Source organism: Cygnus atratus, chromosome 24 (genome assembly GCF_013377495.2).
Source record: "Cygnus atratus isolate AKBS03 ecotype Queensland, Australia chromosome 24, CAtr_DNAZoo_HiC_assembly, whole genome shotgun sequence".
Classification (NCBI taxonomy): Eukaryota; Metazoa; Chordata; class Aves; order Anseriformes; family Anatidae; genus Cygnus; species Cygnus atratus.
Window position 1 is genome coordinate 5,078,453 of NC_066385.1, and position 25,710 is coordinate 5,104,162.

Consider the following 25,710-nt stretch of genomic DNA (forward strand, 5'->3'; position numbering starts at 1 on the left):
AAGCCCATCCGCATTGCCTGCACTGGCACCGGGTGAGCCGAGCATCCTCTGCTGAAGGAAAGGAAGAAAAGAGCCCGTGGCCGCGGGCATCCAGCGAGCAGGAGCCGGGGACACCCTCGCTCTTCTCCCAGCCAGCCCGAGGGACTGGGAAGGCTCCCTCGGCTCCCATCAACCAGGGAAGAAACAGCATTTTCCAGAGCAGAGCCTGCAGTATCAGCACCCTCTGCCTGCTATCCCCATGCACCCGAGAGGCCCGGACGTCAGGACAACACTAGCACGGACTCTTTTTTTTTTTTTTTATACATTAGAACATTTATTTCTCAGAGAGAAAATATAGTCTCAGACAGTCAGATTATAGTAGGTAAAATTAGCATTTGTTTTTTTCTTTACAAGCATAGATTTTCATATTACCTCTCTTATACCATCTGATATAAACAGTTCTAGAAAGCAAATAAACTCACTTTCTACAATAAATAGAGCAATCTGTGCTTTACAGCAGACTGACAGTAACGTTTAGGTCCCGTAGCAACAGCAGGATATTAGCCAATCCAAATCCTAAAATGTCATTAAAAAAACAAAAACAAAACAAAAGAAAACAAAACGAAACAAACAAATCCCAAGATTTTAGAACATATACACAGGTCACAAGTCCACAGCTGAGCTACCACCTGGAAAAGTGTATGTTCCTCGAAATAAATTACACCGTGTGCATATAAAAGACCCAGCAACACAACTGAGGACTTCAAGAATGGTGACAATAGGTCTAAATAATTTAGAACAATATCTTACAACTATATACACAACATCCTTCCCTAGCCACACTCCGTAGGCATTATTATTATTATTATTATTACAAAATCCTATGCCCCATCTCTATATGTTACAGGAATCTTCCTTAAAGTGTGGTTCCATGTCCCAATGTATAAGAAGTGGTATTTTAAAAAAGTAGACCAAGTAGAAATGGCAGTGATTACTCCCCACTATTCATTATTATTAATTATTATTAATTATTATTTTGACCCCACATTCTCTTCAGTATGAAAAAGTTAAAATAATAAAAAAATATTGAGTTAAAAAGCGAAATGGTGATATTCAATCTACAATCTTGCTCTGCACCTTTGGTTCTTAAAATGGGAAAGCAAAGAGGGATACACAACAGAAGAGATCAGAGAAATCAAAAGTCCTTGGCTAATAGAAAAGGTTTTGTCATCTGTTTCCGAACATCGTTTGTCCCTGTTTTTGCCGTGCAAACCCAGAAAAAAACAGGGATTGTCAGCAGAGCTGGGTTTATTTGTTTTTTAATGATGACAACGCTGGAGACCCACACACTAGGGAAGGGACAGACGTGTGTGAGAGAAGGCGAAAAGGCAAAATGGTTGTGTGCTCTACTTGGTGCCTGGTTTCAACCCAAACCAAGCCCGAGGAAAACTTGAAAGAGACAGAAAAGAAGGAAGAAAGGAAGAGGAGCCTCACACCAAATGTGCATAAAACAACACAAACGATGCATCTCCCTCCAACCCTGATCAACCTCAGTGCCTGTAAAGCTGCTCTAGCTCATTGGACACCTCCAAAATTAGTTTTGTTTCTTCAAAAAAGGAAGTTATCTTTGCTTATAGACTCAATTCTGTACTAAACCATGATATGAAATGTGACTGGAACAAGCACAGTCATGGAAATCAGAATTTAAATCTGAAACTACCAAAGAAATTTCTAGGACATAAACACACACCAAAAAAAAAAAAAAAAAGCAGATAATTTGCTTTTTATATTTAAAGCTCTGTGCATCTGTGCATGTAAGTGTGTGTAGCAGAGGGGAAGGTTACCAAAATATCTCAAACTTTTCTAAATGCAATGCAAGAAATCGAACATGAAAACACTGTACGTAGGCAGGAATAGCGTGATACTAACTCCCAGCTACAATTCCTTGAACACGATGGGACAATCAATGTCATCTAAAAAAAATAAAAAGGCCAGTGATGGTCAGGGTAAATTTGGCACGAGAAAGTCCAGTTGGGATTTCCATAAAGGATCCTGGTTTGCTTACAGCGGTGACGGGTTCCCGGGAATCACTCAGGGCTGGCTGATGACTGCAAACCCTGGTGGCACGGGGGAGGCAGGGGCGAGGGTCCGAACATCCGAGCGCTGGGCTCTGCTCGCTGCATCAGCTCACCTTGGCTCCCGCCGCCCAGCAGCTTTTCCTAACACCTTCCTCCCGGCCCTGTAGACTCACACATTTCATCTCCTGCCAGCTCTTCAGCGAGACACATTCAGAAAGAAGCTGGACAGGCTTTTTGGCACGTGTCAGGGTACTTCGAGGAGTGCTGACGGCTGCTGGGAACGGCGCACCTCGCACGAGGACACGAAGGGGGTGGCAGCCGCCCCGCTCCCCGCCGGCAGCGAGCCCCCGGCCGCTCAGCGCCCGAGCGGTCTGCTCTGACCCCCCTGGCGAGCGCGGGGTCTGGAGGAGGAGGACTGGCTACCCCGACCCGTTACAGATAATTAGACGTAACAAAGGGGTGATCTCCCCGCACGCGGCTCATGTGAATCATGGCTCGGTCGTACGCCACCTGCACAGACTTGCGGATGCTGGTTTTTCGGCCTTCCATCATCTTTAGTTTGTCCACGGTGTCGTCCACGCCGAGGGGGTACACTTTGTCACGCGGAAGCCACTGCCTGCGATAAAAGGAGAGCACAAAACCCCATCACCAAGGGAGAAGAGAAAGGCTGGGGAAAGAAGAGCAAATACCTGGAGGAATCCTGACCTCGCAACATCACACCCGAGCTCTCTGCGGGAGGCTGACTGCCACGACGTGCCTGGCTCAGGACAAGGAGGTTGTCCCAGGAGTTTCCAAGACAAGGCCAAGTGCTCCAGCTCCTCAAGCACTCCCCACAGGTCTCAGCTGCAATTAGTCACTGGTTGTCATCTCCCCAGGAGCAGCTATGTTCAGATGATCTACTTTTTTTTTTTTTTTTTTTTTAATTAACACCCCACAATGACACTTTGAAGGTGTAAATGCCTGCAATGGCCATGGAAGAACTGCAGCCAAAATGCCTTCCTACATGAGCACAGATCTTTCTCCACTGTCCTTCCTCGAGGCTGTAAATTCTCCTTGGAGCTCCAGGGAAACTTGGAAACTTTTGTTCCGCACAGAGCAAGTACAGGGACTTCCACTGCGGAAAGTTTTTATCACCAAGACAGCTCTGTCTTCTTCCAGGAGTCTGTAAGCATCACGGTTTGGGCGAGTACAATCATCTTAGTATCATCCAAAACAGGCAGCTTCCAGGAGACACGCTCCAAGCCCAAGTTGACCCCAACCAAACGATGACTAACACTGCAAGTGCCTCGTCTACACCAAGTTTTTATTGTGCAGTCGTTAGCCCAGGTTAATTAGCACACTCAGAAACACGACATCTTTCCTAATGAACTCCAGCCCCATGGAGTTAAATCTCGGCCACGGTTCAATGCGTTTCCCAGCCAGCCAACACAGTCAACCCAGGGCAGCAAAGTGCATCTTCGCCATGAAGATGAGGGGCTAAGTTTTGTCTTTGTGACCTTTCTGCAGCCTCACTGAAGTCAGCAGAATTTGGATCTGGCACTAAGCGGGGTCTTAAGACTTTCCTGAGATGCTCTGGCTTTGTACAAATTGCGTTCAAGGATCTACGAAGTGGCCACTTAAAAATGTCAGGAACCACTGGAGCTCTGTCTTCAATAACAGCAAGGCAAAATAGAGGAAATGTTGATTTTTACTGGGCAGCTAGTTTCAATTACAAACTTGGAGTTAGATTTTTCAAAACTGATGACTACAGCAAGGGGAAGTGTGACATTGCCATTGATTTCCAGCTAAAAATCATTAGTACCTCTTTGAAGAACATGCCCTGTTATCAGGAGGTAATCAGGGAAAGTGAAACAATGCAGCGTACAAATAACAAGCCTCAGATGTGTGCGTCTTTACACCTCTTTTCTCCAGAAGACATGAAGATACTCATCAGGTGATGCAAACGTGACCCCCCCCCTTCTCAGCTTCCCAAGAAGAGCACACACTTTTCCTGCCTGTCTTACCCCTTGCCTCCACCTCTTTAACTGCACAAAGCGCTGCTGCAGCCCCAAAACGTAGGAGGCAAGGCTCCCCTTGCTGCTTTACCTGCTGTGCATTTGGCTCTGCTCTCTCCCATGAACCTTCCCTCCAGCTGCAGCACAGCCTCTGGGCAGCGTTCGCCTCCTTCCTCCAGCCCTCCCCTGCCCTCAGGAGAAATATTGATCCTGGCAGGGCTGCTACCTCCCTAGAATCCCTTCCAGGGATGCAGGTAAAGACTATATCAAGGAGACGAAGGAGGAGGAGGGCTCTTGAAGTACTGTGAGGCTCCTTTTTTAGACTGTTGGTGTCTCGTTTTATAGAGGGAAAGGGAAGAATAGGCAAGTCTACTCTCTCCTCCATTTGCATGTGCACCCCAACTGCTCAGCACCTGCTTTGTCCTCAGTTTAAACGCTGCAGATCTTTGATCCCAGCAGCAGGTAGACACCAACTCCTGTGTTACTGTTTATTTGCTTGGTTCCTGTTGCATTTGCTGGTTAAATAATCCAGCAGGTTCAGCAGACGGCTGCCTGCCTCGTTACGGGGACTCACCTCTTCCAGCACAATGCTCCAATTTTACAAGCTTCCCATTGTTTCACATGCTGATTTCAGAGCCTTACTGCTCATTTTTAAGGCACTTCATTGGTTTGTGGCTTTTTGTATCTGTCTGGGTTATTGCTACCACACGAGCCTGGTCAGCCACTGACACTAAAATCAGCAGATTCAGTCTGTCTGAGAACAGTGAAAGGCCTTGAGATATTTCACTTGCCCTCAACCAGGTGCTTACACCTACATTTTCCATCTTAAAACAAATGGCTTCATTTGAAAACTGCAGGTATTGCTACCTCTGAAGACTCAGGCTGTTAGTTTAGGTCTAAATATGGAAAAAAATCCAGCATTTTGAAAATGTTACCCTGGAGATTCTTGGCAAATCTTTTGTGCAGCAGGGAAACTGGCAGCTGAGTCTGCTTGTGTTTTGAAGTAAAACGCTCCCTATAATTTGCCATAGATTTTGACCACTAAATTGGCTCTTTATGTGTCTCACTATTTTTGTGGTGCTGTGACCCCTGGGTGAAGGCTGTCGTGCTGCTCAGCATGGAAATGGAGCGGTCAAATGTCATGTTCTTGGGCCATGGAAAAGCAGACCGGCTTCCCCATTTAGACTTTTCTTGATTGCTGCGTATTTAAATTCTGATTTACACATAACATCATCATAACAATAACTCGTGTACGCTCCCATACACCAAAGATTATGTTAAATCTTCCCTCTCTGTCACAGCACTCACCACAGGCCCCCACCTGTCTGCATGCACTCACCAGGTTCTCTTGTTGTCAAAGAAAAGGACGAGGAAGAGTTTTTCGCCTGCCTCTGTCTGCCTCTGCTCCCCCAACTTCAACACATCCATGGGCGGGACTGGGATGGGGACTCCATTGTGGAGCAAACCCTCACGCGGCATCTTGGGATCGATTATCTAGTGACACAGGGAAAGGATATTTAAGCACAAAGCGCTTCAAGCACTGCAGAAAATGCATTTATTTTTCCTGTTCTTTCCATCTATCCAAGCTAGACGATTAAAACCTACTTAGGATGGGTAAGCAAATTGCTTGCTCTATCTCAGCAGCTCTTTTTAACAAATTCTCTTATCCTCAAGGCTTCAATTTGGAAAGGAAACCAGTCAGCCCAACAGCCAAGCACCTGATGTTAAAAAAAAAAAAAGTGAAAGGGCAGAAGTATGTGGCTCTGTGTGGCTGCAGATGCATTTATGCTAATCGGTAATTAAGCACAAACTCAGCATGGTTGTGTTCAGCAAAGGATTTCCCTCCCTCTCTCCAAACCTGTGCAATAAATTTAAGACCATTGCTGTACTCAGCAGGCATAATGTTATTTCACAACAGCTCCATTCTGGTGCAATTCGATTGAGTTTAGTGGCATTGCTGAGATTTATGCTGTTATTAGATCAGAATCAGACCCAGTATTTAAGAGAACTGACAAGCAATGCTGGCTTTATCAGGCTAGGGGAAGGCAGACTAGAGTCATTTTGGAGAGAAATTACAACAAATGCATCAATTGTCCCTATATCAAGCAGAAATGTCAGCGTCCAACATTTGTGCTAGATGATCACAGGAGGGGAATGAAGCAGCGAAAGGTGGATATAATACTAGGTCTTCTCTTCTCTGCCTCCTGATCCTGGCTTCTAAGGGCTAGAGAAAGCAGCTTGGCTTTGACACTGGCCAGCTGTAGGATTTTATTAAGCCACTTTACCACCACGACACATTGCTATAAAAAAAAAAAAAAAGCTTTATTTTTGGGCAACCTTGCCATGCTAAAGCACAATCTAACTTTGATTGTAGCCACATCATGATCAACAAAATGCTGTGGCTGGCCAATAAGGCAAGCAGATCCAAATTTGTTCTCTCCTCTGGATTCCTACCCAGAGTAAAAGCACGGATGAGGGTCACTCTTCTAGCAGAATCTGCTCTTTTTGACAGCATCAGAATTGTACTCAGCCACGGCCGGGCACACATGCTGTGTCAGCTTACGCACGGTTTCACAGCTCTGCTGTTTGGATGCAGAGACCTGTATAATTTCCGTGATGACTACGCTTGCTTTCAACCCCCTGCAATTTCTCAGCAGTCACAAGCGCTGTCTCTCTTAGTGATCCCAACCATAAAGGTACTTTGGGGAACGGCTGCAGCCATGCAGAAACTACACGGAGCAGAGACGGCTGGAAGAGCCGTGTCTCAAGGGATATATTTAAAAGGAGCAGAAACAAGAAGACACAGTCAGACTACCTAATGTTATATACTTACTTCAGCAATCTCTCTCTGCTGATAACTTAACAAGCACTTAAAAGCCTGCAGTGCTACTGGCACTTCCTAGCAATAGCTGCATGTTATCCTACTTTGGAACTGAGCATGGTGCTCACTGAAGCCAAGTTTATGGATTTCACAGTAATAGCTAAATATCTAAAAGGGGATAAATATCAATTAAACACTTTTTAAAGGACTAGGTTCCAAAACATGCATACATTCTCATTTTCAAGTCAAACATACAGCTATTGCAAGAGGATCTATATATACCGTAAGGCCAGCTGGGCACCTATGTATACAGCTGTACTCACTGGGTAGGAAAATGTATGGGCAGTGAGACACCAGTGGCACCCAGTGCCTGCCTTTACAAAATTTAAGTCTTCTCATTCCTATAGTACTGTGGAGAGGAGAGGGAGAGGAGAGGGCTCTGAAACAATGAGCACAGGGAAAATAAACTGTGAAAAGGGAAAAAAACAAAACCCACATATTGCATGATTTTGAGAAGCTCTCCTTTTCTGTCTGGCTACACTGCACACTAGAACTGTGTTCTGGGGTACCTGCGCTGCTGCTACAGACTGCAGGAGAGCAGAAGGTACTTACCAAGGCAGGGTAGGAGGGATAGCCACGGCACTTGGCCCACACGAGCTCCAAGGGCTCCAGCTCAGCCTGACTCTCAAAGGCCATCAGGAGAGTCCTGCCTAAGGGACAGAAGGAGGCATGGCTTACAAGGGCCCAGGTACCAGCACGGAGGTTGCAATAACACAAGAAACCACCCTGTCACCTAACCCAGTCCTGATGGCTCGCCTTGTCTTGGTAGCAATCAGCTAAAGCAGCTGAACGACTGTTGCACTTAAAACACGTTGACAATATTCCCATTTCAACGTCTTCTATCCTGTTTGGTTAGGCAGAAAGCAGAGAGCTGGAATTTCACTTTTACTGAGAACAAACCTACTGTCGACTTACTTGTCACACAAAAGCATACATTTAGTCAGTGACATGCACAAATGCACAATTCCAGACCATTTCTCTTAATAAAGACAGAGAGCAAAATGGAAAGCCACTTATTGTTTGAACCTACATACATTTGGTATCCACATCCATACATGATAAGACATGCATCTCTTCTGCAGTAAGTTTATGATAAATGTAACATGCGATGAGATACAGCTTGGCTACAGTGAATGCCCAGCCTTTTTTATGGTCTGTCCATAAAGTTATGTTCTGCCTTAAGACAGTTGTTCTCCTAAATCATAGGTCTAAGTCCATGCACACATGTGGAACCGTAATATCAGAGAAATCATAGAGTGGTTTGGGTTGGAAGGGACCTTAAAGACCGTCCAGTTCCACCCCCAGGGACACTTTCCATTAGATCAGGTTCACCAAACTCTGCTTTGAAATGAATAGCTGTAACATTTTTGAAATCAAATGGGTATAAAAGTGATGAATTTGGTCCATTATGCTCCACCAAGCTAAATCCACCCTCAGTGGAACTGATGAAGCTGTATCTGAGATTGATTTGGATCTCTGCTCAGAGAGCTCCTTTTTATTCCTCGTAAATACAAATATCCAGCCAATTCTGATGTCACATACGTTGAGAGTATTTGATCTCTGTAGGAAATGCCTGCTTCTCATTGACAGAAGTCTGTTAGCTACTGATTTTTTCAAACTCGGGTCAGAAATGTTGCAGGAGATCTATTCAAGACATGAATAACTCATCTGCTAGCTCCTGGCCCTGGAAAAGGAGCAATCTTCTTTACTGTGAATTTTACAGCAAGCAGTGCTTCCTCTGGGGGGAATGGTCAATACTCCGACTTTACCACAAGTCAAACTGAATCTAGAATACGCAGAATACAACCCAAATGAGTGCACTGCCAAGGCAGATCTGATGTGCTTCTCCGTTATTACATTCCACGTGCATTCTTCTGTTAATGAAACGATGTTATAAAGCACAGAATCGTGTGATTCTAATTCTCCCGATACCAGCCCCTCTCTGTAAGCTTATCTCCAAAGCAGATTGCTGAGCACAAAGGGTCCAGGATGATAACAGCTCCCGCGGAGACAGGAGCCAGTGCACAGGAGCTGTACAGAAGGGCACGGGCATACCGCGATGCCAAAGCTGAATTCTTCTTTCAGAGACACCAGCATAAACCGGCAATAACTCTATCAATGACACACCGTAACCAAGATGAGAATCTGGCCACGTGAGTGCTGGAAGAATGGTGTGTTGCCTTGGGGAGCATTAGAGGAGTGTGACTTAATTACACTACTGGACAGCGCAGTCTGACAAAGACAATGACTCTGTTACGAAGACCTTGAAAGCAAGGATAGCAATACAAGAGGGAAGAGCTATGAAGTCATCTCCAGAGAGACCTCTCTTGTAATTATCATTTACTGTTTGTATTGCAGCATCATTAAAGAGAACTAGTCCCTTATCTGAAGAAGGCAGTGCCAGACACATTACACCAGACCAACAGAAAATCTGAGGAGAATACAGGGCACAAGCAATCAGCAAAAGTGAAAGCAGGAAAAACCTTTTATGCAATAGCATAAATTGGTAAAAAGCAGGGTGGTAACATGCAGGCAGGTTAGCATCCTGACTGTGCCATCTGCGTGCTTCCTGGGGCTGGTTCCCAACACGCCCTGAGACCTGCTCCCCCTGCTTCAGGTGGGGTCTCAGCCCTGTCGTGCTGTGGGACAGGAGTGAGGTGTTCCCCAAAGCAGAGTCCCTGTGAGCCACCCTCACCTGAGCTGCTGTAATCAGAGTCTCCGTTCACACCGTCCAAGAAGGGCACCCGAGAAAGAGCTGGCTTCCCTCGACTTCGCTTGGGAGGCATCAAACCACTGTTGGAACAAAAAGGAAAAGCAGGGCATTAGGAAAAAACAGATTACCCTTGAACACACAGCCAAATAAATGGATTCCCCTGTTTAAAATAGTGGAAAATTACTGCACTGGTGCATCCCTGATGTGAAAAGAACACCGAATACTTCAGCAAAACGTCTCTTCTGGTGCAGAAATGCTGGACATTATCCCAGCTTTTCCGTGAGTGATGAGGGGGGCCTCATACAAACCTCACTATTAACGTGAGGAAGAAACCCAGCAAGGACTTCATGCTGGAGACGTGATGCCGTGATGATTGGCACTCATGTGGGCTCACCCAGTTGCGTGTAGACTTCAGACAGGACAGAGCAGCCCTCTGGTACGATGCCAATCTATCAGCAACTGAACTCTATCAGCCCAAGTTCTGAACATCCTTTTACCTCCCTACTACGCACATTTCAGAAAACAGACCATCTCCATCTTAGGCAATCGTATTTTTTTCACTTCTTGTAATTATTTTTTACAATTCTCTAATAACCACCCCATTCTGAGTGTACCTGGTGCTCAGAAAGAAAGAGTGGAGAAAAGGCAGTAAACAGAGCTGCTCCTAAATAGAATAATTGTACAAGTTCTCCATGAGACATCAGCTTGTTTTTAATTCCTTGTTTTGTGGGTGTCACATAGCTCTAATGTAATTTTTGCTATGTGAATTGCTTGCAATTATTATAATAAGCACTTACATCGCACTTTTCATCTTCAAAGTACTTTGCAAACATCAACTAACAAGCCCCCACGCTCCCCTGTGAATTCAGTTTTGTCTCTCTCACTTCCAGATGGGGAAACTGAGGTAAATATAGTAGGGCCATGAGACCGAGACACGGTCTGAAAGCAAGTTTCTGGCTCCTTGTCCTGTTCTGAGTTCATCCTCACCCCGTGAAGGATTTCTGCATGACTCAAGGGCTCCCATTTAAATGACATTACAACCCTGCATGAATCCAGCTCTCTGCTTTTTGTTCCCATCGATGCATCTTCTCAACTTACAGTATTTTACTGCAATAGTTTCTTGTGAGATCTGCATGGGGATCGTGGCAATATCCGACTTACAGGAGAGGCAGTGATGATCAAGCTGTAGATTTGGGTACAAAACCCAGAGAAAAGGGGAGAGAGGAGGAGGTGGGTGGATGTCAGCTCAGAGAAGCGTCAGAGGCCCTTTGCCTCCAAGGGGCTCAGCATCTGCTAAGGGAGATAACTCACTGGGGCGCTGCGTGCTCCCCTGGGGCTGCCCAGCCCCTGGCAGCGGACGTGGGATCACTCTGCCACCACTTCCTGCCCTCGCAAAGAGCTCATTCCCTCCAAACCCAGGCCTGGCCTCTTTCCACAGGCACAGGCACCACGAGGCCCTCGAGCAACACCAGGAAAGGAGACAAAAACACAGCTCTGCATACCTGTAGGACACTGCTCGCACTGCCTGCTGCCCCGGGCCTTTCCAAGTACTTGCCGAACCATTTGAAGGAATTAAGGCACATAATGGCTTATCTTTCCGTCCAAACCATGTTTTAAACAAAGCTGTTCATGAGCTAAAAGGCCAACTAACAAAATACCAGCTCCTCTTGTTTGCTGCTCCACAATGCACACATTCATTTTTTTCAGAAGTTCTGGATGAAGAACACAGGGATCCCCCCAAAGTTTGCTCCAGGGTTAAAATGTCAATTTCAACCCCAAACCAACTGTGCTGTAGCCAAATTTTAAGCCTCTGAAAACTGATTTATGATGGAGACACTAACCAAACCTTAGCTATACAAGTTATACACCTCTTTTGACAGCTAACATCTAGGATCACTCTGCAAAGCAAAGTGAAGTTTTCATTTCAAAAATGTTCCTGGGACTCAACCCTGCTGCAGAATAATTTGTTACACAGCAAACTGTAGTCTCAGTCCTAACAATGGGTGTGCACGGGGAATTTTATGATCTCAAGTGCCCAGCTACCACTGCACTGGGGTTTTACAGGACTAACTGAGCACACGCACTGGAAGGAAGCATAAAGTGACTGAATGTACTTCCCTACCGACAGGCCATCACCCTCAGGACCATCAAAGACAAGCAGAGGGCAATGACCTGTTTAAGGCACTGAAAATATTACTCACATCAACCCTAGTTGCCCCTGTAGCCTGCACTCACAGCACACACTGCACACGATTTTGGCACAACGCTGTTATGACATGGATTTCACTGTGCAGTGAAAGGGTTGTGAAGTGTAAAGTCAGTGTGAGGAGGGATGGACAGGCAGATAAGACCGGAAAATGGGTATGGTACCATGGCACCTGCTGCATCTGACCAAAATACTGCTTTCAGTCTGTTCAGTCCTGTCTGAAAGTTCTGCTTTTAAACTTCTGGAAGGAAGAAAGCAGCCGTTCAGTAGGTGGCAGAGGTTCAGTTTTGCCTGTGGTGCTGGGCTGGCCATTTGGGATCAAAGGGTTTTCTGGCCTTGGCTCTCTAGGACCACAGGAAGATATGCATCAGCCAAGAGGATGCCTACATACTGAGAAAAAGGAGCGTACCAGATGCCCATTTGCTTGAAAAATCAAGCAGTGCTCTGGGACCTAGAGCTTAAGAGGACAGGATGGAGCCTGAGCAGCTTTTTTCTTTAGGTTCAACACATAAAATAGCTAACTATTTGGGCTGGGTTTTAAACAAAGAAGTTGAAAGACAAACCCAGGCCAATAAATCCAGAGAGGAGATACTCTGGGGGAGCAGCTTAGCCCAGGGTCTTACCTGCAGGCTTCGAGCACCAGCCCACCGCCCAGGCCTGAGCCACACTCGGAGTCGGAGCCGTTTTCTGCGTGCTTCGCAAAGCCGTTGGTCACTCCTGCCAGGAGACAAATGGGAATCAGCCCCAAGAAACAGCAACAACACACAGAAACGCTGCCAAAACTCGGGTAGGGTCCCTGCCTGCTGACCTGGAAAAGCAGGAGCAGTCACAAAGATGCTGAGTGCTTCAACAGGAGAGGGAAATTCTCAGTTGCCCAGGCTCAGCTGGAACCCGAAGGTGACCAGTGAGAGATATTTCTGCTCCCCACACGCGGGAAATTGGGCTGCCTGAAGAAGCAGCGAGTGCTGGAGGAGTGCCTGGGGATGGTACAGGAGAGCACCGTGCAGCACACAGCTCACCGGGCAAGGCCAGACACAGGCTGGGAAGTGAAGCCCTTGCTCATCTGGCTTCAGGTGCTTTTGGAAAAGACGTGGAAGCTTCACACTGACTTATCCCTGCCTCACCCCAGGCCTGGCTCCCAGGCTGGTCCCATGGAGCAGGCACAGGAACCCATCACTTATTTGGTTACAGCTTCCGTGCTGAGAACAGAACTTCTCTAGGAAAAATTGTTTGCTTCAATATCTGAAAATGAGATTTTCCAACAGGCAGAGCAGACACCGAGGAAGCAAATTCCCCCTGGGTAGGAGCCCCCCCTCTTCCTCTCAGGCCAGTACAAATGTCACTGCAGTGGAATATTTCAATTCCTTGCCCCAGGCACTGACTGCACTGGAAATCTTACCTTTGCTGCCAGGTTTCCTGCTCCGTGCACCAGAGGGATACCTACAGAGGGAGCTGGCTTCACCTCTGGGCTTAGACAAGAACCAAATCTCCCAGCGCAGGCAGGGGTGCAGAAGGAAAAACCCCCAAGACCAAGCACCAACCCAACACTGCCCCAAGAAAAGCAGAGCAGGCACAAGCAGGCAGACAACCATTGCCATCCTAAACAGAACCTAAACATCCTAAACACAACCCATCCTACACACAGCACAGGGGTCCAACAGTCCCCAGGTTTCCTGCAGGCTCCCCAGAAGTCCGTGAGCCACACAAAGGGCAAAATCGTGTCAAGGCCACTATTATTTTTCCAGCTTTAACACTGCAGCTGCCACAGGGAGTGTATTTTTGGGCAACACCTTGGTCTGACAACCCCGATCACGCTGACCTGCCTCTGTGGTAACACTGACCTGGCATACCAGACACTCCCTCCAGTTAGGAGGAAACAATTGTGTTTGAAACAGTCAAAGGCACTGAATCACCAAAGCAGTGCTGCGATTCAGGAAAAAAAAAACACCACCAGTGCTTCTTCAGCAGAGGAAAAATAGGACTGCCTAGTTATCACTGATTTTCCAGCACCCTTCCTGTATTTTTCCTTTTTTAATTTCAACTTCTCATTCAGAGCTTTATCCACTGTGGGTAACTCCTCTCTGCTTTAATTACTGGCACACAATGACAGTGTGTCCCTCAACTAGCAGCCTCTCTTTGGAGAAGACATTCACGTTTCCTTTAACCTGTCCTGGTAAGTCAATCCCAATGTGCAATTGCTTTCCTCCCACTCTCTATTTGTGAGCAACCTTCGACAGCCAAATAACTTTAAGATGGTATTTGAGGTATGGGCTGTCAAGCCTTACACATGGGAGCTGTCCCACGATGGCTGTTAACACAGAATTGGAAAGAAATCACATTGCTGTCACTCAGATGTTCCTTTTCACCTTGAATCTTTCTAAATTTGATCTCAGCTGCTTATTCTTGTTTACAGGTCTCCTTCGAAAAGGAACCTGTTTGGTCTTCCCACTAATTTTATCTGAGTCTCAGAACTGAGAGTACAGCTTGGTTTAAAAGCAGTGTTTACCATCTCATCTTACACGAGTGTTGTGTTACTGGTCCACTGCACACTTCCAAACAAACACATCACTTCTGCAGAAGGAAACCCTCACTCCTCAGCTCAGAGTAGAACTCGACGCAAAGTTTCCCATGAGGGCAGGAATGCCAACACTTCTCAACCCTTACTACAGACCCTGGAATCTGCAGCCAGGCCATTCAACATCTTTGCAAGCAGCTGGGCATGATGGCTTGCTCTACAGAAAATGGCAAACTCCTTCTCTCAGCAGCCCTGCTGACTGGTGAAAGGGAGAACTACTTGTAACCCAATCTGGGTTTCATCTCGTTACCTTTAAATGTCTAAAACGGAGCTGTCTAGAGCTGAACTAAGTTACTACAAACTCCAGGATAGTTAGGGGAGAAAAGAGGTGCAACTCATCGTGGACATGCCTTGTCTGCCCCGTTTGAGGAACCTGCAGAAGAGGTGAGGCTTTCCTCAGGCACCTCTGGCTCTGGCGACTGTGTGTCTTCCAAGCACAAGGTGAGTTTCAGGTGAGCAGTTCACATGCAAACACATATACCTGGCCTCAGCACTCCCACTCTCCCAGCCCTACCTAGCAGTTTCCAGGTGTACAAAAGGAAGAGAACTCCCCAGGAATCACCTCTCTGTCCTGCCTGCCTGGGCGACTTCTCTCCATCGCTCTCGCTGTAACTCCTGCTCTGCGGCCGTTTCCGGGCTTGTCGCTCCCTGTCGCTCTGCCCGTGGTCCTCCCCGTTCTCCAGGGAGCAGTCCAAGCCCCTCTGCAGCTTCACCCCATTCTTAGCTTTTTTAAAAAGGACAGATGTCCGTCGGCCCACGCCACTGAAGGGGGGGCTGGTGGGGGTGTCTGCAGGCGGCAAGGCGAGTCCATTCAGGCCATTGTCACTCAGCAGGCGCTGGAAGGCTTGGCTCTCCCGCTGCAGCGCCTTCTTGTCGAAGAACTCCCTGTCCGACATCACCTTCTTCTGCAGCTGGTTCAAGGACTTGCTTTCATTGATGGGTTTGAGCGTCGGAGGGTCCTGTAGAGACTCCAGCTCCGAGAAGGAGGGTGCGGGTCCTGTGGGCTCCAGGGTGGGAGGGTGCGGGGGCTTGGCATCATCTGATAAAGGAACAAAGAATCTGCTTGAACATTTTAGAAAGAGTTATTCTCAAAACTACCCAGGGTCACTCCTGTCTTCCACTAAAGCCATAGACAGGAGGAACAGCAGGTGCTGGCTCTCAACATGCACTAGGAAAGTTAGAAGTAAAATCCTGTTGCAACCTCTCACCTTTCTCCCCTTCCTCGTCCTCTTCCTTCAACGTTTTATCCAGCCCCGCTTCCCACGGCACAGGCTCCCCGTTGGGCATGGTCTTGTTCTGCTGTTGGGCCAACTTCTGCCGAATGGAGTTGATTTCCCGTCTCAGGAGCCGGATGCGTCGCGTCCGGGCACCACTGGACCGCATGGGGCTCACCATGTCTAGCTTCTCCAGCAGCTCCTTCAGCTGGGCCTCCAAGGAGAGGTGAGCCCGGTTCTCTGGCAGGAGGATGTTATCCACTGCAGCAAAAGAAATTGTAACAGTGAAGGGAAGGAGCAAGGCTTTTCAGAGAAGGGAATTCCACTGCTGCTATTTGGGACCAAAGCCATGCCTCATTACCATCGATGCTATTTATGAACCAGTTGCTTTAGTTTGGGGGTTTACAAATTATTAGCCCTGGAGCTCGGACTTCCTTCCACCGGGTAAAGAGCAGCTGATTTAACTTGCACTGCCCTCCAGTTCCCATTACTGTCCCAGGGATGGCAGTGAAAGAACACGTGTCTGCACCCTACACAAGACAGCTCACAGTCCAAGTCCTTCACGGGCCTGCTGAAGTGCCAGCAACTGCTGGAGCAGGGCAGACAGCTGAGGGCTGCCCTATCATACACTAACACGAATTCCGTAACAGACTATCTGTATTTAAGAGGGTTGAAACATTTAGAAAACGAATCACAGACTGCAAGCTCCGAGTGCTGGATGGCAGCCGTGTTCTGCACTAAGTTTAGCAAAGCAATTGTACACCATCGCCAACCGGTGCTTGGGATCTGCCCCTTGAGATGTTGATCTTGGCTGTGGGCATGACTGGGGTCATGTTGTGAATGGAAAGTCTCACCTAGAAGGATTGCTTGGGTCCCAGTACCGTAATGCCACATCATCTCCTCCCAGCCCTTAGGGCTCCATCTAATCTAGCTGGTCTATACTTTGCCAATTTGTTGCCTACCCTGAAAGGCTTTGCACCTCCTGTGCAATCCTCAAACAGGGGTGAAACCATGTTAGTTTTCTCATTCAGTTCTCCCTCATTATTTGTCACATTTGCAACCAACAGAATCACAGAAACCGAGAAGGAAAATAGTCTCAACCCCTGAACAATACAGAGTTGGCTCTGTAACAAGCCACAAGCATATAATGATTATCGCTTTGATTTACAATGAAATATATGATCTTTCCTTAGAGCAAAACTCCTAGATCCACCTTTGCATTCTTCTTTAAAATACCAATTTATGATACACCCACGGCACAAATCAAATAACACAGGCAGGTACAAAGTTCTGAGGCAGATATGCACTAAAAGAGCTGGAACTAAGTTGCACTTAGCTTTGAGAGCTCAACTCACCTGAAAACCTGCTCTTTGAGGCTATGAAGGAGTTAGATATATGCTTAGGTAAATACATGGATAGGAAACATTTTTTATGTTGAATGATGGCTATGATTTTCACACAGGCTGTGTGACGTGCTCAGAACAAAGTACATGGTTACGATCTATCCAGAAAGTAAAAGTTAATCAACACTCACCATCCTCCCAAGAAAAGCGGTAAAAGTCCTCAGTTTTGGGTGACTCGGGCAGGTGAATCCCCACATCAGTGTCAAAGCCGATGTTTTCAGCCTGCCGCCGTGCATGACGCAATATCGCTCCTCCGAGGTCTCTGAGCCGGACAGCTGCTCGGTGGAAAATCGTGTCTTTAGCATTATACCTCATGCAGTTGGTAACTATAAGGTTAAAGTCTTCCTCAAACTCATCCAATGTTCGGTACAGGTGGGACTCCAGCTTCCGCCTCATGGTGGAAAAATCCATTGGGTTGGAAATGAATTCCAGGTAATCTGGAACCTAAACATATAAAACCTGTACAATTACAAAAACCATTTACTAGCCAACTAGAGCGCATCCATCTTAAGCACTCTGAACGCCCTTTCCACCTGCAAGGGGCAGTGCCAGCAGTTTATTTGTGTGTCACCCAGTCAAGGCAGACACATCCTGTCTCCGCAAAACATTACTTGTCTGAGATGCGCTGAAGCTTCCAGAAAACAACACCCTGTTTTGGCCTGGAAGGATCCCCACACTGTGAGTCCTCTTTGAGATATTCTTCACTCCACCAGCAGCTTGGGACAAGGTGGTTTGTGCTGCCCGGGTTATGACAGCACACGAGCTTCTGCCCAGCAACACCTCATCTCCAACCCGTTAGACACCCCTAGGAAAGAGACTTGCCTCGTTCAGGTTAACAGGCTCTGCAAAGATCTGGGCAGCATCCTTCTCCTGCAGCAGGTCCAGCGTTGTGCGCAGAAGGACATTGAAAGGCGTCAGCTGTAGCTCCATAGCAGCCTGCTGAACCTTGACCTGAGAACGGGAAAACGGCGATGAGCACAGTTATCGAGGACAGGATACGCAGATAGCGTCTCCCTCTTGTTTCTCCTGAATCATCAACCCAGCCCCACCCAGCGGTGGAGACCTCAGGTCATCATGCCACTGGCCTGGTAGACTCACTGCTGAAGAATTTCTGGCAAACAGTTTGTTTTTTCCACGTGCACGATGCATATTAGCAGACAGCACTTTGCAGAGCCTAATTTCAGAGTCCAGACTTTTTGTATGGGGAACTCCTTTTCATCCCATCTCATAAAGCCAAACAAGAGGGAACCCCATAAAATTGAAAGGGAATAGAACTAAAAATGAAAACAGGAAGAAGTTTTTCATGCCTGGTAAATTATCCTATAGAACTCCCTGCCTCGAGATATTATGCCAATTAGCAACATTACAAAAAAGTTAAAAGTATGTAGGTGTTTACACAAACAACAACACTCATAATTAGACAAGTGAGCATAAACAAAGTTCAAGATATAAGCTCTCACACTTCAAGGCAGAAACCACACCACAATAATGGTTAGAAGTACGCGAGTTTCCTAGCACAGTTTCTTACTCCATTCTTTATGGAGTCCCTAATGCGGTCTTGATTTCAAGCAAACAAGTTGTAGCACCAGTTTGATCTCTTACACTGAAACTCTATTCAAAGGAGACTGGGAAAGGATAGAGGTATTTATTTGTCCTTTAACATTTTAATTTCTTTGATCTTGTAATCCATCATTATGTCATTAAATCAACCACTTCAATAGGAAAGGAAAGCAAGTCTGTTTACACAGAGCAAACTGTATTTGATGTGCTCAGCAACAAGACAGCATCAATAAGAGAATGAATGAAGGCAGATAAAACGACCTTTAAATCAACAGCATGACCACACTCTTCCCCCAAAACGGGAAAGAACCTGAACAAAGAGTCAGAACTCTGGAACATCCCCGCCACTCACCTAAAGGCTGGGCTGGGCTGGAGCTCCAACCAGATACACTTTTCTGTGATACCATATCCATTTCTAAAGCACGCTGGAGTTTCAAAAAGCTTTTATGGATTTATCCAGCTGAGATATGGCTACACCGAGATATCAAAAGCAAACAGATACAAAGCTCGAGTGATTTTTTTTTAATCCTCCTACCTAAAATATGTCCACACAGCAAGCAGGACTGAGCCACTGCTATAAATCAGAGATATCACAGCAGATGAACCAGCGCTGGCATCAAGAGGCCTCCAGAAAAGCCGTGGGCAGTTTCTGGACATGAAAAAAACAGCTTGCAGAGGGGCCGTGATCACAGAGGATGCTGCTTTCCCTCGGCCTGGCTCCCTGCAGTGCCTAGCAGCAGGGAGAGCACCCAGGCAATGCCTGAGGGCATGCAATCAGGCTCTTATGTGCAGGCTGAGTCTTTCATAAAGCTGTCCTTGAAGATACTTGTGCCAGAGAGCACAGCTGTGGCTGCACCGTCCGACCAGGCGTGACAAGGGAAGACCCTCAACAGGCAGAGCTGGCAAGCAGAGGAGGTAACTTTAACCAGTGCAACTGCACACAGGTCAAAGAGGGAATTGGAAAATTTAGAAAATGGTCTCCGCCTTAAAACCGCTTCTTCTCAAAAAAGATACCTAGAGGGCAAAACATGGGAACTTTTAGATATAGAAATGATGAGCAGAATTGTGATTTAGGCCTTTTTCTGGAGAGGGTGTTACCAAAATCCTGAAATAAACATTAAAGGAGATCCAATTTCTACTCTGCAGAACACCTAGTCCATGCCCAGGACAGAAAAAGGAGGGGTGTTGGAGGTCATGAATACAATTCACTGTTAGTTTCCCCAGCATTCTGCAGCCCAGCACTGGTCCCGGGGCAGAAGCTGTTACTGACATAGATGCTGAGCAAGAGACGGCTGCCCTGCGCATCCCCAAGTCAGACTCTATGAAAAGAGGAAAAAGCTCAAAAAAAAAAATGCCGTGCTCCTCTGCCTCCTGCAACACAGGGTGCTTGCACGGGACTGAAGCAGCTGCCTGACAGTACCTACCTGCTCCCGTTTGAGCTTTTCCCTCTTACGGATGAGCTCGATGAGCAGCCGTGCCCGCTCCAAGTCATGCCGCAGTTTTTGCCAGTACTTCAGCTCTTCCTTCACTGCGCTGGTCTTCTCATCCTGCTCCTTCTGTAACACATAACAGCGGGGCGAGATGAAAACCACAACTGGCTTCCTCTGTTTTCTCCTCTTTTCTAGGTGTCCCCCATGCACTGCTCTAATAGCCTGACTCCTCTCCTTGTCTCTTGTTCAGATTATGTCGCCTCCTCCCTACAGCGTTTAGCTGTCTAACAAACGTAACATCAGCCCTTCTGGATTTTGCATTATCTGTGAAGTTAGGCCTAAAGCATACCGTAGCTACACTCTAGGAAAACACTTCAGTGCTTGCTCACTTCTGCTCTCCGTGTCTTTATATCAAAGTTCATTACAGAGGCTGGAAATTCTTTTTGTTGGCTGCTGTGCATTGAAGAGGCAGCCCAAAGGGTTTACAGTACAAAGGCAAGGCGAGCAAAAGCATTGGAGAAAAAAGCTATTATTATCCTCTTTGTAACCAATAGGAAATTGAGCCACAGAGAGATTCGCCAAAACACAAAGGAACAGCCAACGCTGGGAGATGAGCTCACACCTTCCAAGGCACAGTTCAGTGGTTTCACAATGCAATCATCCTTCCTCTCCTAAATCTGCAGCTTTTCACATGGTTTTGAGGATACAGCTGAGGTGCACATACTTTTGCCTCACTGCCAAGGGAAGGATGATAAATGTTTTGCATGATCTCAATGGCTTATATTCGTAGAACATGTCTTTAAGAACTTACTTATGGCAAATTGTTAACTTAATACAGCAAGGAAATGCTGAGTTTCCCCAAGCTCCAGGCTGATGAGCGGGAAATATTTGTTTTATTATTCATCCAGAGCAGTCTTGATGCAAACTGAAAGCCTATAAATTCCTCCAACTACAGTAAAACTAAACGTGCACAACACGCACAATACCTACTAACTGGCTGTGTCACAGGGTAGAGTCTTACTGCTTCATTACTTCACCAACTACTTCTTGTGCCAAACACAGAGCTGTTTAACAGCATCACGTCACTCTGGATGCCAGCTCAGAGGAGGAAGCAAAGAAGTCCAGAGCTGATGATTATGTGTAAACTTCCATGTGAATGTCCATGGGAGGGTCAGAAATTCAAGCTGCAGGAAGAATGATCCAAACTGGAATTTAGCCAGGACTCTGGAGCTAACACCCATTTTCCTGAGGAGAGGATCTTTAATCACGAGAGAGGAACGTGGTTCTCTGACTCATCTGAGAGATGAGGCTACCGAGGGCCCGTCACGCCTCTGCACAATCCCAGGTCTCCTGACTCAGGTGGAAAACTCTCACCTTCTGGCTCATCAACACCAATTCTGGTGGCACAGCGGACATCCCACTGGTACACTAATTCAGCTTTTCAGGCATGAGCATACCAAGAGAACAAAAGTAACTCAGGAAGAGCCACTGTCCTCCTCCACTTGGAGAGGGACTCTTTATAAGGGAGTGTAGTGATAGGACAAAGGGTAACGGCTTTAAACTAAAAGAGGGTAGATTTAGATCAGATATTCAGAAGAAATTATTTACTATGAGGGTGGTGAGGCATGGGAACAGGTTGCCCAGAGCTGTGGATGCCCCACGTCTGGAAATGCTCAAGGCCGTGTGTGTTTGCCATCCTCCCGCGCGGGCCCAGCCCGCAGCACGGTACCTGCTCCGCGTTCCTCTGGGACTGGAGGTGCGAGTGCAGGCGCCGGATCAGGGGCACCCCATTCCTCGCTTGGCGCTTCAGCAGCCAGTAGTTGTGGAGCCTCTGCATGAACTGGTTCTTCCTCTGGAGAGAGAGGCCGCTGCAGATTTTGTTCAGCCTAAAGGAAGCAAAGAGGGGTCATGGAGCCAGCTGCAAAGCAACGGTAACTCTGCAGACCCTAGTGATGCCACCAGGTTCCTGATGAGGCTTTGTGGTGGGCAGTTTTGAGGCTGTATGTTGATGCATGCTCCGATCCACACCTGCAACTGGTACAACCTGGGGCCTCTCAGCCGTGAAGATGTACGTGCTCGCTTTTCAGAGCATATCCCTATCTCAGGAGTAGCTTGGCTGGAGGCTCTTACCAGGTACATCACGGCACAGCTGAAGTACGCAATCCCCAATTCAGCTCCAAGCAGTAACTTGGAGCTGAAAAAACTATTTTTCAACTAAAGCTGAAAAGCAAAAACTATTTTCAGTGCCAGAGTAACTTTACTGGGGTCATTAAAGTTTTAAGTTATAAAGCTGGAGTCTGGGAAACTAACTTGTCAGGAGTCCAGGAATAATATAGTACCTATTTTAACCTTTTCAAACCATTCATTAGATTATACGCGGTGCCTTATCAGCAGTCTTTCAAAGCTAATCTGTTGAAATACCGGCGACACATCACCGCAATTCCTCAGGCACCAAATGAGAATTCAGCACTACCTAATTCTGCATGAGAGAGCTGGGAGAAAAAACACACAGCCAGATTCAAAGCCTTTTGCAACACTGACAGGCTTGACATGCGCTGTAGTAAAAGGAGGAATTAAAAAAACTGTGAAATGAGAAGTTTAAATGTTTGCCTGTTAGGGACCACCGAAGATACTGCATTACATGACAGTTTGGGATTGCTGCTTGACAAGGCAGGGAAACCAGTGTGCCGCTGACACAGGGAAGAACGCTGGTGAGGAGCACAATCTGAACCCAGTTATTGCTAGGTCTTGACTGAAGAGAGTGCTTCCAAGTTCAACAATCAGAGGGACCGAGTCCTCAAACAGACCCCGTCCAGCTCCTGCTGTCCAGCTCCAACACTCACCTGTAAGAAGGAATTTGTGCAACTGTCACCATGGGCACAGACGAACGCCCATCAGTCGCATCGCCAGGCTCCTTTTTGATCTTCTGCTTCAATTTCACTTGGTTCTTTTTCAAGGACCCTTTGGGAGGGCCAGAATTGACTTCCTCCTCTCCCTCCTCCTTCACAGTGTCCTCCTGCCTCTCACCGGCAGCAGCTGGAGCCCCTTTTCTCACCATCCCAGGAGGGGAATGGCTCTCACAATAAGCAGTCTTGCGCACGGTGAACGTTGTGCCGTTGATGCTGGTCTCTCTCATGGGTTCGATCTTCATGAAGAGACCGGCCCGCTGGGCACAGGTGACATGGAAGGCAGTGTAACAGTTCACCTTGTGGCACTGGATAGCAGCCCCCATGCCCTTCTGCTTGCAAATATAGCACGTGAGCTTCCACCGAGCCGGGGGAATGTTGTTTATCCCTTCGATGGGCTCCAGGAACACAGTGTTTGCAAAGCAGACCTCTGGGATCCAGATGGCACAAACCACGTGAGCCCAGCGGCCATCGCTGGTCTGCTTGAAAGCTCCACCTTTGTTCGGGCAAAGGACACAATCCACGGGGCGAGAAGGAGACTGTAGGCAGCAGCGGCAAAGCCACTGCCCCTCGGGGATGTAGGGCACGCCGTAGCACTCCTGGTGCACGGCCAGATTGCAGATATCACAGAACAGGATGACGTTGCTGTTGTGACACTCATCGTCCATGCAGACGCAGCAGAAGGCATCCTCATCGATGAGGGACTGCTGAGCCCCGCTGTTCCGGCTCTCGAGGTACGACTCCTTTTCCAGCCGGTCCACCAGCAGCTCAAAAGTGTCGGCAGAAACTGTCCCGTAACCATCATCCCTTCTCTTCTCATTGACCATTTCCAGCCAGGCCAGATCCTCCTCATCCATGTCATACTCCACCTCCGCATCGAGGTCCTCGGGAGGTTTTTCAATGTATCGGTAGTAGGCGGCAGGGAGAGGGGGGGCATCTGGCTGGCTGAGGGAGTCCACCACACGAAAGTTGGGCTGGGGTAAGTGTAAAGATGTCCCTGGTGCATGTTTGGAGCAGGACTCCTTCTTCTTGCCTTTGGAAGGTGTCTTCTTGGATTTGGAAGGGAAAAGGGGCTGCTCGCTGTTTTCCTTGTTGCTGTTGCACTCTGTGATGTCCTGGGCAGTCAGCTCGTCCTCGGTGATGATTTTTAAGGGATCATAGATGCTGATGCGGTGAAGACGCCCATCGATGTCTACTTCCACGATCCGCTGGGCCTGAGCATACGTCAGCGTCTCCCGAGTCGGCGAGCACTTGAGGCTGTAGGGTGAAGGAGAACGCCTCCCCTCCAAGTTCTGCCGGGACCTCCTCCGAGGCTTCCTCATTGCTGCGGCCCAGAGACCCTGCAACAAACCAGCACCGGCGTAAGACAAGCAGACAGGAGCAGCACAGATTGAAAAAGTCACACGGCATCTCAACAGAAAAACATTTCCACTGAAGACCCCAGCAATTTCAGGCTTGCTGAGGTTTCTTCACCTTCTTAGATACAAGCAAGGACTAGATCTATCAATCATTTCTTGCAATGCATATCACAGCAACGCACAGCACCCTCCAACTTCCTCTACATGCATGCCAGGAAATGTACATACCCCCATAGAACCAGCTGAGAAGAGCTGAAATGTGTTTTACAGCACAGCATCTAAACACTCTGACGTGCATTCAGGTCAGCAAACTGCTCAGATCCCCAGAAACTCAAACAGTACTGATTCCATCTGCTGGCACCGTTCACACACTTAGTTCACACAGGCCAAGTTCTTCTCTCTGTTCTTTTGCCCGTGACTTTTCTTTTATATCCCCAACAGCACACACAATGTGCTGGATGTTTTCCAGACCTAAACGAAAGCGCTGTTCCTGCCCTATAAAAGCAGTTCCTTTTTTTGTGTGTGTGTGTGTGTGTGTGTGTGTGGGGCTGAGCTCCACGTGAGAAAACCAGCAGTGCTCCCTCAGTCTTGGAGGGAGCTCACCCACATTCCCCACCTCAAGGCTGCCACTGCCACTTCTTCCTTTCCCACACTGCGGATGCAGAAAGTGCTTTTTGCTCCAGTTTTGCCTTCCCTTCTCCTGCAGATGTAGCTGTTCCTTACACCACTCTGCAGACAGAACATGCTGAAATGACCCATGTCCACACATTATGCAAAAAGGGTCAGAGAAGCCTGAGAAGAACCACAGGATGAGCTGAGCAATGGGTGCTAGGTGTGCATCCCTTCTGCTCTTTGGCAGGATCTACAAAGAAGCAAAGGGGAACGAGCAGCATGGATCCAGATGGACTTACTAGCTCTGGCTCAGCATCAGCCCCTCTGGAGCCACAATCCATGTTCAGGTACCCGAGCTGGTTCTGCATGCAGGATCCCAGGGGTACAAGCAGGAAAGCAGCAGGACACCTTCTGGACCGAGCTGTCCCGGGAGCTGTGCAGTGGTATTCACACAGAGCCTTAACTAAAAGCCGACGCCAGTTCTGCCCTCGCAAATGGCTAATCGGCAACTGAGATAATTATTTGAGAGTCAGCTCCTGACGTTAAGGAGGTGCCCGGCAAGGGGGAGTGAAGCAGAAGCCTGGAGCGATGAGAAGAGCTGGGGGAGGATGGAAACACAGCGGCGGGAGCCCAGCGGTCTCAGGGCGAAGGAGGGAGGCAGCAAAGAGGGAAAGTGGAGAGGAAGCCAAGTGAGTAATGCAAGGGAGAAGGACAGCGTCAGGGATGGGAACACGAGATATGGGAAGAAAAAGGCTGAGGAGGAAACAGGCCGAGGAAAGAGGGAGAGGAGGAAAAGAAAAG

The 25,710-nt window shown here is 47.6% G+C and overlaps 1 protein-coding gene across 1 annotated transcript; it reads right to left on the reverse strand.

Moving 5' to 3' along the window:
- Window positions 1–299: 299 nt before the first annotated feature.
- On the reverse strand, window positions 300–24,261 carry BRPF3 (bromodomain and PHD finger containing 3). The gene is made up of 12 exons (XM_035561508.2): window positions 22,877–24,261; window positions 21,763–21,919; window positions 20,028–20,159; window positions 17,866–17,994; window positions 17,175–17,487; window positions 15,635–15,901; window positions 14,989–15,465; window positions 12,475–12,568; window positions 9,628–9,725; window positions 7,485–7,582; window positions 5,391–5,545; window positions 300–2,673 (listed from the first exon to the last, which is right to left on the reverse strand). The coding sequence occupies exons 1-12, from the start codon at window positions 24,259–24,261 to the stop codon at window positions 2,490–2,492; spliced, it is 3,489 nt and encodes a 1,162-aa protein (XP_035417401.1). The 3' UTR covers window positions 300–2,489.
- Window positions 24,262–25,710: the final 1,449 nt, after the last annotated feature.

What these genes read in the sequence shown, in the direction of transcription:
- BRPF3 (XM_035561508.2), bottom strand. Translation starts at nt 24,261, where the DNA reads ATGAGGAAGCCTCGGAGGAGGTCCCGGCAGAACTTGGAGGGGAGGCGT. An exon ending in GCACAAATTCCTTCTTACAG is followed by an intron (nt 21,920 to 22,876) that starts GTGAGTGTTGGA and finishes TGCTTCCTTTAG; the next exon opens with GCTGAACAAAATCTGCAGCG. An exon ending in AAAAGCTCAAACGGGAGCAG is followed by an intron (nt 17,995 to 20,027) that starts GTAGGTACTGTC and finishes TCCCGTTCTCAG; the next exon opens with GTCAAGGTTCAGCAGGCTGC.